The following is an 18616-nucleotide window of genomic DNA, read 5'->3' as shown; positions in this document are numbered from 1 at the left end:
AGCCTGTGTGTGCCTCCCATAGCTCCCGTGTGCCTCTGATGCTAATGGAAACGTGCAACTTGCTGGTCTCAGCTTCATGGGGAGAACAGGCCAGATGATTACCAGGAGGGGATGGGGGGTGAGGGCGTGGGACAAGTCACAGAAAAGGCTGCTCCAGGGAGGCAGCTGCCTGCATTTGAATTTCCACTTCAGCTTCCCAAGTGGCTAACTGGCTTCAGTGTGCTTAATTGGCCTGCACCTTGGTTGTTTCATCTCAAAATTGGAAATTGTGATAGTGGCCGCACCTCACTGCCATTGCTGTAAAGAATGAATGAAATACACGCGAGGTGCTCAGCCCCATGTTTCTTGCCGGGAGTAAGATACAGTGCTTGTCGTAAAGAGATAAGGCGTGTCCACCTTGCGCCTGGTAGCTGTGTTTTCTTGCGGAATTATTGGTAAACTGGAGCAAGGCTGACTCCTTCAGGAGTACTTTACCTTTAGCTGTTATTCCATTGCAGAAAAATAACCAAAGTTACTAGGATAGGAAAGAAAAAATGCCTGGAGCAGTTGAAGGTTGGAATATTTTTTTTGAAAAGTTTTCTCAGAGATGGATTTAGATGGAGCTGGTAAGTGATTAATAGTAACGCTTGCATTGTTGATCTGTAGGAAATAATTTTTAAAAAATGAAGTTGTGGTGCCTGTTCCAGATACTTACTACCACTCCACTTGGAAATGCAGGCAGGCAGGGTTGTCTGAAGAATGTTCTGGATGTTTGGAGCTGCACTTGTTTGAGAGAGAGAGACTCCTAGATGCTGGTCAGAAATGTTTCCCAAATGGAATGTGGCTGGGCAGGAAGGAAAGTGCAGGGGGACTCGGGCGTGGCAAATAGGACACAGACCTAGAACTGAATAGCCGCACTCAGGGGCTGGACCTGCGGACGAGACCACCCGGCCTGAAGTGGTGTCAGCTTGGAGGAGAAGCTGGTGTTGTTCAGCTCAGCCTGAAATGCAGTTCTGTTGGCCTCAACTAAATATAAACTATCACCTAAGCATACCAAATATCCCTTGGATACATACCTGTTAGACCCATTAGTTTTATGGATCATTTATGCTCGGCGGCTGGCTCAGGATCTGGCACTGAGTAGGTGTTTAAAAATTTTTGTTGAATGAGTAGATGAGGGAATTGTAGTCTTTGGTCAGTGAACCCTTGGAAGAAAGGCAGAGAAAACTGGAAGCTGTTAGAAAGGATGAGGCAATGTTTACAAATAGATAAAACAGGTGGGATTATGGGTGATTCAGAGGGTCAGGGCCACAGGAGTTTCCCTGCTGTCTGTCTTTTAAAAATAACATTTTGAATTTTGGGGAGGAGATGACTGATGTTTGTAGAGATTCCATTAGGTCCAAAAGTTATTCATTCAGCAGCATCATATTACCTTGTTGTAGTTAGACAATGTGATATGCTGTCTGCAGAAGCAGGGTTAAAGCATACATATTTCAGTGCTGTGAAAGATTTATGCTCATGGGGAAGAAACTGGAAGTTATAACAAAATTAGGATTATGATGTTATTTTTTATGTATCAGAATTTTTTTTTTAATTTTCTTTTTTAAGATTTACTTATTTGAAAGGCAGAGTGACAGAGATCTTCCATCTACTGGTTCACTCCCCAGATACCTGCACCAGGGCTGGGCCAGGCTGCAGCCAGAAGCCAGGAATTCCTACCGGGTCACCCACGTGGGTGGCAGGGACTCTTCACTTGGGCCATTATCTTCTGCTTTCTCAGGCACATTAGCAAGAAGCTGAAAAGCCAGGACTCAAACCAGTACTCTGTTATAGGATACAGGTATCCCAAGCAGTGGCTTAATGCACTGTGCCACAATGCCTGCTCCTCGAATTTTCCCCAGTACATATGTATAACTATCATAATCAGAAAAATATAACGTGTTGTTTTTTAAAACGTTGGTTTAGAATATGGCACGCCACTTTTGCCAAAGTTTGCTTTGTTTTTTCTTCATTTTTTTTCATCCTAGCACCTATAAAAATTGCAACTGTTATTAAATATTATTTAATAAGACACCCAAAGTGAACTGCACTTCCCATACTTCCTGTCCTTACCAAGTATAGCACTTTCTGTGCATCCTACACCTTCCAAGTCCTGGAATTTTCCACACCATCGCCCTGTTCTCCCGACCTGGGCATCCCCCAACCTCTGTGGGTACTGCCACCTCCTCCCTCCACCAGAACCTCTGGAAAGGCCTGACTACTGACAGTGAGGTCAGAGCAACCCTGCTCACTTCAGATGGTGGACTTGGCAGACAGCTCTGTGTGTTCTACTTGGGGTTACACCATCCTGAAAACCAGCACAAATCTCAGGGCTCCGACTTGCAGATGAAACCAATTAGGAAACAAAGCAAAATCCCCAAAGCTGGTTTGCTTCAGTTTTCCTTTCCATCAGGTGATGAATGTGAATTGTACTGCTTCGCCCCTTTGGCCGATGCTTTCTTAGTGGCAAATCAGAGGCATAGCTAAAAATGAATGTTGAGTTTTAATGAGCTGTCCCTATTTGCATGTGTAGCTGTTCCCCAAACAAGCTATCAGAATGACATCAACTGCTTGAATCAGCTGTTGGTTTGGGCGCCCACCCAACTTGAGGTCACCGGTGGGCATCTGGGAAGAGCAGGAATCATTTTCTAAGTGTTTGGGGGGCTTTTGATGGCCTTTGTTGGTGCTGGTGTTAAATATAATATGAATAAAAAAGAAAGGGCCAGGCCGGCGCCGCGGCTCACTAGGCTAATCCTCCGCCTAGCGGCACCGGCACCCCAGATTCTAGTCCTGGTCGGGGTGCCGGATTCTGTCCCAATTGCCCCTCTTCCAGGCCAGCTTTCTGCTATAGCCCGGGAGTGCAGTGGAGGATGGCCCAAGTAGTTGGGCCCTGCACCCCATGGGAGACCAGGAGAAGTCCCTGGCTCCTGCCTTTGGATCAGTGCGGTGCGCCGGCTGCAGCATGCCGGTCGCGGCGGCCATTGGAGGGTGAACCAACGGCAAAGGAAGACCTTTCTCTCTGTCTCTCTCTCTCTCACTGTCCACTCTGCCTGTCAAAAAAATGTAAAAAAAAAAAGAAAGGGCCAGACGTGGCCATCTTATACATTACCTGTGTGAATTAAGATGCTTTCCATCTGCTAGCCCTGTGGGGAGAGGACCTCTATGTGACCGCACAGGTATTTAGTCTGGAAAGGTTTTTCTTTGTGTGATGGGGAAACGCAGGCTGGATATCAGATGTAGGGGGCCCAGCCAGGGCTGCATGAGCCATGGCCATGAAGCAGAGTTTATAGAAGCCGAATCATATCTTCTGCAGAGTACATCAGGATCATTTTACTGAGAGACTGTAACGCGAGAAAGTGTTGGGGTAGCAGAGTGGTCCTATTATGTTTATCTCATCCAGAGTTGAGTTTTCTTTACATGTATTTTTAATTCCTTGTAAAGACAGATACATTAATGGAGGAATGACTCGTAGGTGACCGGTTTGAGAAACCACGAGCTTATAGTGACCCTAGCTAAATGGTGACAATTGGCTGCATGGGGAGGTTGGTGATATTTTTGATACATGGGACATGTAGTGCAGCCCTTTGAGGAAGCAGGAGGCGGGCCTTCCCACTTTTCTTCTCCCCTTTCTTGCCAAGCTTCTAACATGTGCTGCCTTGACCTTGGAAGAGAACTTCCCAGGGCTGTCCGGGGTGGTGCTGCTGCCTCTGCCGAGATGATGCTTGGCATAGGACAGAGTGGCCTTCGTGAGCCAAGGCCAAGGCGTCTCTTTCCTTCCCAGCTCCAAGTAATGACCAAGACACTCTCTCTGCTCCTGTCTCTCTCTGGCCTCATTTCCCAGGGAAGGCCCTCTGTATGGACTGTGCCACACTCTGGCAGGTCTTCACTGATGACTGGAATTCATGCTGACTTCGACCATGCCTATGTGCAGTTTTGACCTGTTGCACAAATAGTGCACACACTGGGGAGTGATTCCCCTACTTTTTAACTGCCTACACTAGAGTGTTTTATGACCTTGGTTTCTATACCAGTTCTTTCTTTATGGCTCTGTAGTAACAATTTGAGTCTCCTGTAAGCAAGAATGGTACCTTTATCTTCTGAACCCTTTGTTCCCTTGTGCATGTGCTAAGCACCCAGTAAACTTATAAAACCTTAAGATTCGGCCGGCACCACGGCTCACTAGGCTAATCCTCCACCTTGCGGCGCCAGCACACCGGGTTCTAGTCCCGGTCGGGGCGCCAGATTCTGTCCTGGATGCCCCTCTTCCAGGCCAGCTCTCTGCTATGGCCCGGGAGTGCAGTGGAGGATGGCCCAAGTACTTGGGCCCTGCACCCTCATGGGAGACCAGGAGAAGCACCTGGCTCCTGCCATCGGATCAGCGCGGTGCACCCGCCGCGGCGGCCATTGGAGGGTGAACCAATGGCAAAGGAAGACCTTTCTCTCTGTCTCTCTCTCTCTCACTGTCCACTCTGCCTGTCCAAAAAAAAAAAAAAATTCATGTAGCTACCTGCATTGAATGAGATATGGAGAATTAGCACATACTAACACATTCTACATACAACTGTAAGGTAACAAATACTGAGTCATTATTGTTATAGTGCTGGGAGTGATTTAAAAGTAGCAGACATTGTCATATATCAGAAAGTAATGTGAAGACTCTAGAGAATTTTTAAAATTGATGTCTTATTTTTATTTTATTTTTTGACAGGCAGAGTGGACAGAGAGAGAGACAGAGAGAAAGGTCTTCCTTTGCTGTTGGTTCACCCTCCAATGGCCACCACGGCTGGCGCGCTGCGGCCGGCGCACTGCGCTGACCCGATGGCAGGAGCCAGGAGCTTATCCTGGTCTCCCATGGGGTGCAGGGCCCAAGCACTTGGGCCATCCTCCACTGCACTCCCTGGCCACAGCAGAGAGCTGGCCTGGAAGAGGGGCAACCAGGACAGAATCCGGCACCCCGACTGGGACTAGAACCCGGTGTGCCGGCGCTGCAAGGCGGAGGATTAGCCGAGTGAGCTGCGATGCCGGCCAGATGTCTTTTATTTTTGAGGTGACATTTTAAATTTACATTATAGTCAAAGGCTTAATGGTCCATGAAATAAATAGTTCAACAAGTAAAAAGTAAGAAGAACCATGGTTCAGCAGGAATGTAAGGAAGGGCTATAGAAAGTAATCAAATGAAAATGTCAATTTCATTCACATACAATAAATCTTAAAAATGACCGCAGACCAAGTGCAGTATCTGTTCTTATCAGGTTTTCATCTTTGGGACGATCATTGCTTCATAGTACTGCTGTGAGGAATGCATGGGGAAATTTCATTTCCCACCATTTTCCAGCTATGTGAACTAAGCCCTGGCAAGGTTGACTTGCCTACGAGCCACCTGTTAAAGTGGTGGAGGCACAGTCTGCACCATATGGATTGATTCCTCTATGATGGCGTTATGTGGTCATTTGAGATTCCCAGCATTTTATTGTACAGTTGAGTAGGTTGTTCACTGCTCACAGGTGCCCAGCTGAGGGAACAGCGGAACTGAGCTATAGCCTGTGGTCCATTGGCAGTGGCTGTGGGATAAAGTACACAGCTGAAGGAATGTCCCGAGCGTCGCTGCCTCATTCAAGGTGTAGAACATTTCCTGTATTTCTCAGAAATGACTTTGCTCTTATTCCACCTCCCTCAACCCCTCTTTCTGACTACAGCAACCACTGATCTAGCTCCATAGGTTAGTTTTGCATGTTTCAGAACAGCAGAGCCCTGTAGAACTTTCTCTAATGATGGATGTATTCTGTGTACCTGGGCTGTCCAGTGTGGTTGCCACTGGCCACTTGTGGCTCTTGAATACTTGAAATGCAGCTTGCACAGCTGAGGAACTGACTCGTAACGTTCTACTTAATGTTGATTAAATAGTCACATGTGGTGGTGACGTCTGTGTTGGACAGCCCAGATCTAGAACTTGGAATAGTTCTATTTTAATTGGCTTCTTTCGTGCAATGTAATGTTTCCGAGGTTCTCTGTGTTGTTACACAATTGGATCATTCTTTGTAATGCCAAGTAGTATTCTACTTTATGAATACATTGAAAGTTGTTCATTCATCTGTTGATAGACTTTTGCGTTATTTCCAGTTTGGGGGTACTGTGAATAAAGTTCGTATAAACATTTGCAACATTTTATTTACACATGTAATATTTATTTACATTTATAACACTTCAAAGCATCTCTCTCTTCTTCTAGCCATGAAGTTTGGGACCGTATGGTGATTGTATCTTTAACTTTACAAGAAACTTCAAAACCGTTTTCCAAAGTGATTGTGCCACTTTTTATTCCCACCAGCACTGTTGCCTTTGCTCCTCATTCTCATCAGCCTTGGGATAGGCAGTCGTTTTAATTTTAGGCATTCTAGTGGGTGTGAAGTGCTAAGTATGTCATTGCAATTTAAATCAATACTTCCCTGATGACTAATGGTGTGAAACATCTTTTCATGTGCTTCTAGGCCATTTGAATTTCTTCTTTTATAAAGTGCTTATACAAACATTTGCCCATTTAAAAAAAAAAAAGGATTTTATTGAGTTGTAGGAGTTCTTTATATACTTTGGATGCAAATCCCTTGTCAGATATTTGTGTTATAAATTCTCATATTTTCTACCATTCTGTGGCTTGCCTGTTGAAGGACAGATGTTTCTAATTTTGATGGAGTTCAGTTTTCCAATCATTTTTCTTCTGTGGTTTGTGCCTTTGTGTTCATTCAGTGTAAGAAATTTCAGTTTATTCTAACACTGTGAAGATTTTCTGTTTTCTTTAAGTTCTATAATTCTAGTTTTTATGTGTGTGACTGTAAACCATTTTGAGTTAACTTTTGTGTAAGTATGAGGTAGGGATTGAGGTTCATTTTTTTTATATATATATAAAATTTTTTTCCATCACACTTCACTTGAAGGCCATTCACATTTTATGTGAACTGTTCAAGTCTTTTGCCCATCTTTGCAAAACTTGGGTTGTCTGTTTATTATTGAGTTGATATGTATGTGTATATATGATGTATTTGCTCCTCATTCTCTTCAACCTGGATGTGGGCAGTCATCTTGAGGCATTCTATTGAGTCTGAAATGCTGTGTCAATGTGATTTTGATTGGTACTTCCCTGATGACTAATGAAATTAAACATCTTCTTCTTTTTTTTTTTTTTTTGACAGGCAGAGTGGATAGTGAGAGAGAGAGAGAGACAGAGAGAAAGGTCTTCCTTTGCCGTTGGTTTACCCTCCAATGGCCGCCGCGGCCGGCGCACCGCACTGATCTGATGGCAGGAGCCAGGTACTTATCCTGGTCTCCCATGGGGTGCAGGGCCCAAGCACTTGGGCCATCCTCCACTGCCTTCCCTGGCCACAGCAGAGAGCTGGCCTGGAAGAGGGGCAACCAGGAAAGAATCCCGCGCCCCAACTGGGACTAGAACCCGGTGTGCTGGCGCCACTAGGTGGAGGATTAGCCTATTGAGCCACGGCGCTGGCCAAATTAAACATCTTCTCATGTGCTTCTAGGCCATTAGTATTTCTTATTTTGTGAAGTGCTTATTCTAACCTTTATATATGTACATCTTGTAATAATACAAGACCCTTTGCAGGTATGTATGTGTCTTATGAATATTTTCTTACTTTTTTTTAATAATTCAGCCTAATTTTTTTTAGATTGTATTTGAGAGGCAGAGCTATAGAGAGACGAGAGGGAGAGTCAGAGAGGAAGGTTTTCCATCTGCCGGTTCACTCCCCAGTTGGCCATAATGGCTGGAGCTGGGTTGATCTGAAGCCAGGAGCCAAGAGCTTCTTCCAGACTGGACACACAGACAGGGGCCCAAGCACTTGGGCCATCTTCTACTCCTTTCCCAGGCCATAGCAGAGAGCTGGATTGGAAGTGGAGCAGCCAGGACATGAACCGGCACCCACATAGGACGCTGGCACCATAGGCAGAGGCATAGCCTGCTACACCACAGTGCCACCGCAACTTTTTTTTTTCTGAGTAGCATTTTTTTGGAAAGCAGAAGTTTAATATTTTTATTTTTATTATATATAAATATATATTATCTATAAATATAATTATATATAAATATATATTTTATTAAGTGCATTTTGTCTTTTTTATTTTATATAATTAGTACTTTTGTGTCTTAATAATATTTTCTGGGGACCGGCTCTGTGGCGCAGTAGGTTAATCCTGCACATGTGGCGCCGGCATCCCATATGTGCGCCAGTTCTAGTCCTGGCAGCTCTTCTTCAGATCCAGCTCTGTGCTATGGCCTGGGAAAGCAGTAGAAGATGGCCCAAATCCTTGGGCTCCTGCACCTGCATGGGAGATCTGGAAAAAGCACCTGGCTCCTGCCTTTGGATCGGCCCAGCTCTGGCTGCTGCAGCCATCTGGGGAGTGAACCAGCGGATGGAAGACCTTTCTTTCTGTCTCTCCCTCTCACTGTCTGTAACTCTATCTCTCAAACAAATAAAATCTTTACCAAAAAAAAAAAAAAAGTATTTTCTGTATTCCAGGGTCATAAAGATTTTTCCTGTTTTTTTTTTTCCATAGAAGTTTTGTGGTTTTAGATTTTATGTTTAGATATATAATCCATTGTGGATTAATTTTGTAAAAAAAATTATTTTAAAAGTTTTTATTTTATTGACTTGAAATAGAGAGGTAGAGAGACAGAGAGACCAAGATCTCCCACCCACTCTTTTACTTCTTAAATGACTGCAGCAATCAGGGTTGGTCTGCACTGAAGCCAGGAGCCAGGAACTCAACCCAGTCCTCCTGTGTGGACGGCAGGGTCCCGAGTACTTGAGTCATGATCACTTGCTTCTTCCTAGTGTGTGTACTGGCAGAAAGGGAGACTTGGGAGCGGAACCAGGATTCTAATTTGTTCTACTCTAAGACTAGGTCCTACTTTAGGTCCCTTATGTTTTCCATGAATCTTCAAGATTTCAATTCTTACAACCTATTAAAGGAAGAAAAATAATATAATCATCCCAATAGATGCAGAGAAAACATTAGACAGTATTCTTTATGAAAATTTTATTTTTTTTATTTTATTTATTTTTTTGACAGGCAGAGTGGACAGTGAGAGAGAGAGAGACAGAGAGAAAGGTCTTCCTTTTGCTGTTGGTTCACCCTCCAATGGCCGCCGCGGCCAGCGCGCTGCGGCCAGCGCACCGCGCTGATCCAAAGGCAGGAGCCAGGTACTTCTCCTGGTCTCCCATGGGGTGCAGGGCCCAACTACTTGGGCCATCCTCCACTGCACTCCCTGGCCACAGCAGAGAGCTGGCCTGGAAGAGGTGCAACCGGGACAGAATCCTGCGCCCCGACCGGGACTAGAACCCGGTGTGCCGGTGCCGCAAGGCGGAGGATTAGCCTAGTGAGCCGCGGCGCTGGCCCATGAAAATTTTCTTGGTTTAAAAAAGGTCATTTGAAAGAAACTTATAGATAACACATTAATGCTTTTAGCACACAGCATAATTTGAGATTCTAGTCACTGCAGCAGGGCAAGTAAAAGAAATGAAAGGTATATATGTGGAGAGAAAGAAGTGAAACTATCTGAAGATCACATGGATGCCTGTGTAGAAAATTTAAGTCACTTAAAAAATCTCCTAGAAATAATAATTCAGTTTAACAAGAGTAAAAGTTATAATGTCTGTACAGAATCAATTATGCTTCTACTTACCAGTAGCTAACAGGTCGAAAATGAAATTTAAAATAATTCCACTGGCAATATCATTATTAACATAAAATACCTAAGGACAAATTTAACAAAAGACGTGTAAGACCTCTATATATGTAAATACAAAAAGCATCACTTAGATGAATTAGACATAAAGGTATATGTACATATTTGTATATCTGTATACCTACATATATATGCATACATATTTTCTCTAATGCATATGTGTGTGTATATATTTATTTATTTCTAAATCTATGTGGAAAGAGAAGGAAAGAGAGAGACAATGCAGAGTGCCCAGCACTTGCTAGCTGTATCATGTTTGTGGGTTAGAAACCTAGATGTTATTAAAATGTTAATTCTTCCCAAATGATGTGTTGACTAAAGCCAATCCTATCAGCATCCCCACAGAAATATTAATGTTTTTAAAAGACCTTCTATCCATCTTTGTACTCTTACATAAGTCATTTAAACACTATGAGACCCATTCATAAAGTAGGAGTGATCATAATATACACTTTCACTAGTTAGGAAAAGTGGCAACTCAAACAATAGATTTTTATTTTTCTCTCTCCAAAATACACTTTTTTTATGTTTGGCACATAAACACTGATCTTGTTTCTTTGGTATGCAAAACATCTGTTCTCATGATTACCTCAGAGTCTGATAGGGCTTCCCCACCTCTTGCCGTCATGCCTTTCTTCCAACCAGCGGGAAGGAGCAAGAGCAGAAGTGCATATCTGTCCCTTCAAGGACATTTCCCGGAGGCTGCAGTGCCTTTTGCTTGCATCTCATTAGCTGTAACTTGACCACATGGTCCTATCTGTTTACACTGAAGCTGATTAAAGGATAACCATTGAATTGGCTAAAATTCAGAGGTTCTGTTACAGAGGAGAGTTTAGAGGACGATTAGGGATCTCTGCCACCCTACCACACTGATGCTGTAAAGATCAAATGAAATAATGTGTACATTGTGCCTAGGACATACTTGACCCTAGGATGGATGTTTAGTCTAGTAGTTAAAACATAGCTAAGACACCTGCATTCCACTTCAGAGGACTGGGTTAGTTCAGTACCTGGTTCCACTTCCTGCTAATGCAGACCCAGTGAGGTGGCAATGAAGGCTCGAGTAATTGGGTTTCTGCCACCCACCCAGGGACCTGAATATGGCCCATCTCAGCACTGAGGAGTTATCTGAAGAATAACAGATGTGGGAGATTCATTCTCATTCATTCATTCTCTCTCTCTCTCTCTCTGTCTCTCTCAAATAAGACTTGCAGGGAGGAAGGATGGATGGATACCATGCCCAACACTAATTCATGCCAAATACTAGCCATTATGTTTATAATTAACTTGATAGATAGTTATCCATTCTTTCTATTTGTTCAGTATATATTGAATACTCTGATGCTGAATAATATGCCTCTGTTTAAATCTCTCTATCAATAACCAAAAGATTATCCAAGATAGCAAATGCTTTGTTGAATAGCTCTAAAAGTTAAAGTTAAGGAAGTCTTTTTTTTTTTTTTTTTTTTTTCAGATAAAAACATTTTATTTGAGAGGCAAAGAGGCAGAGCACGTGTGAGCGAGCATGGTCTCATCTCATCTACTGGTTCACTCCCCAGATTCTGTCAGTGACTGGGGGACTGAAGCTGGGAGTTGGGAACTCAATCCAGGTATCCTGCTTATGTAATTGGAACCCAGCCACTCAAACCACTGCAGCTCTGCAACTGCCTCACAGGATCTGCACTAGCAGGAAGCTGGAGTCTGGAGGTGGAGCTGGCCATGAAGCCTGGGCATTTGATGAGGGGCATGGGCATCCTAACTGATGTCTTAACCACTGGGCCAAGCTCACCCTGTTCATTCTTTATCAGACAGAGCCGAAGCTTATCATGCCAGTGATTCATGCGTCTTGGCCTGGATCCTACCTTTTGAAACAAGATGAAATAATCCCTATTCCATATCTTAATTCTGCAAATAGATGAAGACAGCCACCAAACTTTCCATTTAGTTTTCTTGCTTTATGTAAGCATTCGTTAGTGCAGTATTTATCTAGCACAAGGATTGACAAAAGGGCCAGATGGCATTTTTGGCTTTGTGGACCACATGATCTCTGTCACAGCTTCTCAACTCTTATTATTTTTAAAATTTTATTTAAGTTATACTGGTTTCAAGTATTTCACATATACAGATTTAGGAACACAGTGATACTTCCCACCCTGTCCTACTCTCCTTCCTACCATGCTCCAACCTTTCTTCCTCTTCGCTTTCCCATTCCCACTCTGAATTTTTACAAAGGTCGACTTTCAGTTTACTTAATGATCGTATAATTTACCCTGCACTAAGTAAGAGACAACAGATAGTTGAGTCTTATTACTTTGGCTAGGATTTTCAGCATTTCTTACATCTCCATGCCTCTACTTCCTGGTCAGTATTTCTCAAGTCATATTGTCTATCTTGGTGTCTCTCTAGTGTGGCCATGCTACCTTGGCAAGTCATCTGTTCTGCCGCATGCTTAGTCCACACATCTGTTGACCTCTCCCAGTCTTGCCCTTATCCAGTCTCCTCCACAAACCTGTGTACACTAGGAAAAGAAGAATCCCTTTTCCCACCTTTTATTCTTCACACCTGATGCAGTGTGATCTTAATGCAGGTTTTCTTTAGCTGACCGTCTAATGCGTAATATAGCTCTAACCCTAACCTAAGCCCACAGCTTCCCTTAAAGACAACCCAGGGCTACCCAAGAAGGGATAGAGAGGAAATTAACCTTTATTAATGGCTCAGCCCCTGTGATCATATAAAATCTGCATGTTTCATCTCAATGTGAGAGCTGTAGGGAGTAGGATTCAAGGTGGATAATGTAACCAAGTTGTGGTCCTGCAGTTCTAGGACTGAGTGGGCCTGGCGAAGCAAGTGTGCATATGGCCAAAGTAGATTCAACACAGTGTCCCCTGCACAGCAGAGCTGCTGGCCCAAGGTCATCTTTCATCAAGACATGTGAAGAGCATAAAGTCACAGACATGGGCCCTGAATTTTTAATTTTTGAAGCATTTCCTTCACAAGATTATGGAGTAGGTTATTTTATTTCTATTTTACAAGAAAGGAAATCAAACCCAAGGTTATTGAAATAATTGCCCAAGGTGCCAGACCCCAGTGTCTGGCTGTCTTTTTATCATATTTTCTCTCCCCTAAGAAGTCCAACCCAACTCTTTATCTAGCTAACTCCTCCTTGTTTTTTAAAACTCAGCTCAATCATCATCCTCTCCAGGAGGTGCTCCCTGGAAATCAGCCTCACCTCATCCCCATCACCTGATTTAGATGCTTTTCCTCTGTGTGAACATAGATTATAACCTTGTTTGACTGTGCCTTGACTGGTCTTAGCTTGTAAGGAAATCAAGATAAAAATTTCTGCCTCACTGAGTTTTGTACTCAATGAATATTACTAAAGAAATTGCCCAGATGGAACCAAGTCTGGTGCAGTAGGGACTTAGCTTCCTGTGACATTGCTCATCTCTGATTACAGCTAGGGGAAAAACAGAGACCACTTCTTTAGTAGTAAGCATTGAATAGGCTACATCCAGAGGCAAACTCCAAGAAAACATAGGCTCCTCCTAGCAGCCGTGGGTCTTTGCAGCCAAGGCAACTTAGAACCCCAAACCCATGAGTTTTCTTCTGTGATTAAGAGAAGAGATCTGGAGTCAGGGTTCTTCCTGTCTCCATCATCTTCCAGCAAAATGCTCTTCAACAGTTGACTTAGCTTTTCTTTGCATTGGCTTCTAATCTTTCAAATGTGAATAATGAACTTGCCTGTATTAGTTACCTATTGCTGTATAACAAATAGCCCAAAATTTAGTGGCTCAAGGCAACACATGTTTGTTAGCTCAGAGTTGTCTTAGCCATTTGGGAGAGGGTTTATCTGGCTGCCAGTCTTTCATGAGACTGCAGTCATCTGAAGCAGTGGCTGAGGCTGGAGGTTTCACTTCCAAGATGGCTCACGAATGTGGCTGTTGGCAAATGTCCTCGGTACCTGCAACAGGGACCTCTCTGTCCAGTACCGGAGCTGATTGCTCTTGGAGCATGCGTGAGAGGAGCAAGGAGGAAGCCCTAACTCCCTTTATGATCAGATCTGTTATCAAGTTGTGCCTTATTATTTTCATCACATTCTGCACGTTGGAAGGAAGTTAGTTGGTGAGGCCCACAATCAAGAGAGAAATTAAGCTACACCTTTTGAAGGAAGGCATTTTAAAAAGAAATTGTAGACATTTTAAAACCTTCACAGTGTCTTACAGGGTTGAGTGAGAATTACATGAGATAATCATTGCAAAGTAGTTAGAACTGGACTTACGCATCACCAAAAAGGGTTTCTTTCTCTTCCACCTTGAATGCTTACTTTGTGATAGAGAAAGATTAGCTGTCAACATTAAGACTTTAGCCTGAAAACTCTTCCACTGAAAATAGGGCAAAGACATTCGATCTAAGTTAGTAGTGTAATTCATTGAAGTTATCTGTAGAGTCATTGATGTGAAAAGTTGCTCATGGCATACTTTGGATTTTAAAAAGCAGATGCAGAACAGCGTGTACAATGATCTGGTGTTTGTGTGGTTACGTATGTATGTCCCTATGCCTATTTATGCATAGAAAGTGTTCTGGAAGGAGGTTCCTTGAAATATTAATAATAATTACCTCTGGGTAGTGGGAATTATGTTAAGCTTAAGAAACTTTTCCCCTTTATTGTTTTCTGTATTGTTTGAGTTTCTTGATACTGATTCTATATCTTTGAAAATAATAAGGGAATTTTCCAAAGAGAAGGAAAAAGAAACCAAGTTGGCAGGAGGATGTGTGTGGAAGATAGAAAGGGTTGGGATGTTGATTGAGGACACTGCTGCTCTGTGTGGCTGGGTTGTCCCTGTGCAGAGTCTGACTGCTGGGGTGTCTGATGATCTTTCAGGGTAGCTGTGAAGACCAGTATAGGCAGGGAGTAGGTGAGAGCCTATGTTTGTGCTTAGGGGACATAAATGTGAGGGAAAGGAAGACTTTTCGGGAAACAGGGGAAGCAAGAGGAAGAAGGACATCTATGTGGAAAAGGCAAGACAAAGGTGGTGTTGACAGCAAGGTGTGACTGCTGATCATTTGCCTTGGGAGGAGCAGTTTTGTCTCCAAAAAATGCTGTGGTCCCAGGCTGCCCTCTGTGTCCTTTATGATTACACTTCCCATGTTGGTTGACATTTGTATGATTCTTCCTCTCTGTTAGCAGAGTTATAAGCAGTACTGGCTGGCTAGCTCATGATACCAGCACTCAACACAGAGTGAGTGTTCCAAGAATTTGTTTGGAGAATACAGACAGGCTAAACTAATATAAAAATTAATGCCTTTTGTAAACCAAAAAAACTTTTAGGTCTGTTGGTAACCAATTGAATAATTTTTTATTCAAATGAAACAGAGAAGTTGAAAATGTGTATTCTGTAGAGAAAAGTTAGCCTGATGATGCTTTTTGAAATATTCAAGTCTACCATTAGTTTCCTATTTGTCTTGTCTATTCTTTGTTCATGTTTTCTTCTTTCTCGGGCTTTTTAAATTAATTGAATTTTTAAATGTTTTTAGGTTTTAAAAAATTTATTCCCTATGTCTTTTCTTGAAAGTGATTACCTTTATGCTTATTCACAAATCTTTAGCTTATCTTGGTCTACATAGAGTAAAATTGTAATGGTTCATGTAGAAAATAACCTTAGAATAATATAACCATTTCCCCTATCTTGACCCTTGTGTTGTTTGTTCATACATTTTACTTCCACATTTTTTTTTAAAGATTTATTTATTTACTTGAAAGAGTTACACAGAAAGAAGAGAGACAGAGACAGAGAGAGAGAGAGAGGTCTTCCATCTGATGGTTCACTCCCAGATGGCCACAATGGTTGGAGCTGTGCCGATCTGGAGCCAGGAGCTTCTTCCCGGTTTCCCACGTGGGTGCAGGGGCCTAAGGATTTGGGCCATCTTCTACTGCTTTCCCAGGCCATAGCAGAGAGCTGGATCGGAAGTAGAGCAGCCAGGTCTTGAACCGGCATCCACATAGGATTGCTGGCACTTCAGGCCAGAGCGTTACCCAACTGCACCACAGTGCCGGCCCCTTACTTCCACATTTGTTAGAAGCCCCACAATATAGTCAACTATTTTTGCATTAATCTCTCAATTTTTTTGAGAGATTTAAACAGTAAGAATAATTGTGTCTACCCACATGTTTAATATTTCAGGCTCTTTATTTCTTTCCTCAGATGCAAATTTCCATCTAATATGAGTGTATTCCTCTTATCTAAAGGAATTCCTTTTTTATTCTTGCAGTTCCGCTCTGCTGGTGATGAATTCTTTAAGTTTTAGATGTCTGAAAAAAATCTGTGCTTCGTTTTTACTTGCAGCTGATACTTTTGCTGGGTATAGAATTCGAAATACTTTTTGCTGGGTATATAATTCTAAGTTAATAGTGCTGTTTTCTTTCTGTTCTTTAAAGAATTGCTGCACTGTCTTCTGGCCTGCATTGTTTCTGATGAGAAGACTACTGTCCTTATTATCTTTGCTCCTTTTTACCTAAGGTGCCTTTTTTCTCTGTCTTCCTTAACCTCTCTAGAGTCTCAATTTTTTCTCCTTTTATTCACATACATGGTTGAGTTCTGTCTGAGTTCCCATTCCCTGCCTAGACCTGGAAACTCCCTCAGCAGCAGGCTGTGACATTTGTAGGGCTCATTTTCACTTTTTTTTTTTCAGAGATCACTGTTGTGTCTTGTGTATTGTTCAATGTCTGAAAATAATTTTTCCTGATTTTCTGCAGTTACCTAAGCCAGTCTAATATTGATTCATATCTACTCCATTTTGGAAAGAAGCAGAAGTTTTGAAATGTCAAATCAGAAAAATAAAGGCTTAAAACATTAAAACTAACTTTTGATTGCAAAACTTCTTCCTGAAAACTGGATTGTATTTTGTATTAACTTAGAATTATGAGCTCATTTAAAACAGTTCATTTAGTGCCATATATTTGATATTATCTTTTTTCTTATAGGAAATAGGAAACATCCAAACTGGATTTCTAAGTCACTCCAAGGCAGTGATGGATCAGAAGTTGCAGAATGCAATCCATGATAAAAGTCATCAAAAAATTGAGTTCAAATAGAGGAAAGAAAATTGGTCTACCATCTTACAACTCTGCTCTAGAAAAAATATTTATGATAGGAGGCTACAGTTGGGAAAATTATTTGACTCTTAGTGCACCTGAATGAAAGACATTGTCATTTTGCTTCTTGGAAAGACTTGTATATCTGCAATTATTTTAATACTCAGTGATGTTTTAAAAAATCTTGACATGATCGGCTGGGAGGAGGGACAGAGCAATCACTAAAACCTGAGTTGGTCAAGATGACTTCTGAGGAAATGGCAGCTTCTGTTACTCCTGCGACTCAGAGAAAAGTAGTGTCTGCTCTGTCAACAGCAGAGGAAAGTAAGGAAAAGGCCTCCGGCATCGGCGTTCCAAAGGTGTGTACCGGGAGGCAGAGCAGGCAGTTGCCTCATTCCATCTCACAACTGAACACATTTAAAGAAGACTGCTCCAGGAGCCATTTGCCCGAGGTTATCTCAATAGCAAGGGAGAAAATAGTGAGCGACGAGAACAGTAATGAAAGGTGCTGGGAGCAGAGCGTGCCGGAGTCGATGAAGAACCTTAACATTAGCTGCAGCAGCTTGCTGAGAAACCATCAGCATGGCCTGCCCCCGAGCCAGTTTTATGAAACGTTTGACTCTGTCACCGAGCAAGACTTGTGTTTGGAAACTGGAATTCCTTCTCCACTGGAAAGAAAGGTGTTTCCTGGAATTCAACTGGAAATAGCTGGACCTCCCATGGATATTAGTCCTTTAGGAAATCATCCAGCGGTTATGGAGACTGATGGATCACACCCTGGCAGCAACGTGGCACTATTGCATTTTCATTATGAGGTTGACAGAAGAACATCAGACACTTTCTGTACCATGGCAGAAAACTTAACCTTGGATGATTGTGGAAACTGTGTACCACTGCCTCCTGTTGAGGGGGAGCAGAAGAAAAATTACATGGCATACACTTCTCAACTGGCGGGCTTGGCCCAAAGCTGTGATAATCAGAATGGGCAGCTGCCGTGTGGTCATTGTGACACCTTGAATGAAAAATACTTGTGCTTTGAAGGCACTTGCCAGAAGGTTGACGGGGTATGTTCAAGTGATAGCTTTGACAAGGAGGATTTTACTGCCAGACCGCCTGCCAAGACCTTTTTGAGCCAATTTGCGCACTTTCCTGATAATTGTGAAGAGGTAGAAGATTTTTTTAAAAGCAAAAAGGAACGTTCCACTTTGCTGGTCAGAAGATTTTGTAAAAATGACAGGGAAGTTAAGAAATCTGTATATACTGGGACAAGAGCAATTGTGAGAACTCTGCCTTCTGGCCACATTGGGAGGGTCGCTTGGAGTTATGTTGATCAAAAGAGAAATGCTCTCTTAGTATTTCGTGGGAGAGTGACAGAACCTCTTTCTTCTTTGGAGATGAGGCAAGGTGGGAGCCATCATTTGTCAGAAGCCCCGTGGTATCTGGTAAGAGTTCAAGTTTCTTTTCATCATTTCTTTATCTTTTTAGGATTTAAATTTCCATTATCTTAATTCATGGAAAATGTTAAGATCTGTCAAGTTGTAGTTCTTAGGGGAAGCATTTGCAGTTATTGGAAGATAGATATTCCAGTTGATAGCTATCCAGATTGAGTAAACCCTGTAACCATGTAAATGAGTAAGTATCAACACCCACACTTATGTCATTGAGAGTAGGGGCATTAAGGAGATTGCCTAGTGTGGAAAAATGTCTATTGATTGCTTATCTGTTGTGTACTTTGAGATAAACACCAGGGT

General features: G+C 42.5%; 2 protein-coding genes across 12 annotated transcripts in view; both read left to right on the top strand.

Moving 5' to 3' along the window:
- The window catches only part of LOC149121965 (uncharacterized), a 38139-nt gene extending 21246 nt beyond the window's left edge, over positions 1-16893 (top strand). For 2 of the 3 annotated variants that reach the window (XR_016222123.1, XR_016222122.1), the window contains 2 exons: positions 11247-11382; positions 16755-16862. Coding sequence is in view for 1 of the 3 variants with exons in the window: in XM_089314723.1 (XP_089170849.1) it covers positions 16755-16865 (111 nt within the window). In the remaining 2 variants the exon portion in view is untranslated. Of the gene's footprint in view, positions 1-11246; positions 11383-16754 lie in introns of all 3 variants that reach the window. The other variant, XM_089314723.1, reaches the window with a different exon arrangement.
- The window catches only part of PLCE1 (phospholipase C epsilon 1), a 311578-nt gene continuing 309723 nt past the window's right edge, over positions 16762-18616 (top strand). For 7 of the 9 annotated variants that reach the window (XR_016222119.1, XR_016222118.1, XR_016222117.1 and 4 more), the window contains exon 1: positions 16762-18307. Coding sequence is in view for 6 of the 9 variants with exons in the window: in XM_051823420.3 (XP_051679380.3) it covers positions 17108-18307 (1200 nt within the window). In the remaining 3 variants the exon portion in view is untranslated. The remainder of the gene's footprint in view (positions 18308-18616) is intronic. The other 2 variants (XM_070057584.2, XM_051823417.3) reach the window with 1 other exon arrangement.

This window comes from Oryctolagus cuniculus, chromosome 15, assembly GCF_051225735.1.
Source record: "Oryctolagus cuniculus isolate XC-2025 breed Fujian yellow rabbit chromosome 15, ASM5122573v1, whole genome shotgun sequence".
Taxonomy (NCBI): Eukaryota; Metazoa; Chordata; class Mammalia; order Lagomorpha; family Leporidae; genus Oryctolagus; species Oryctolagus cuniculus.
This window is presented reverse-complemented; position numbering and strand designations above follow the sequence as displayed.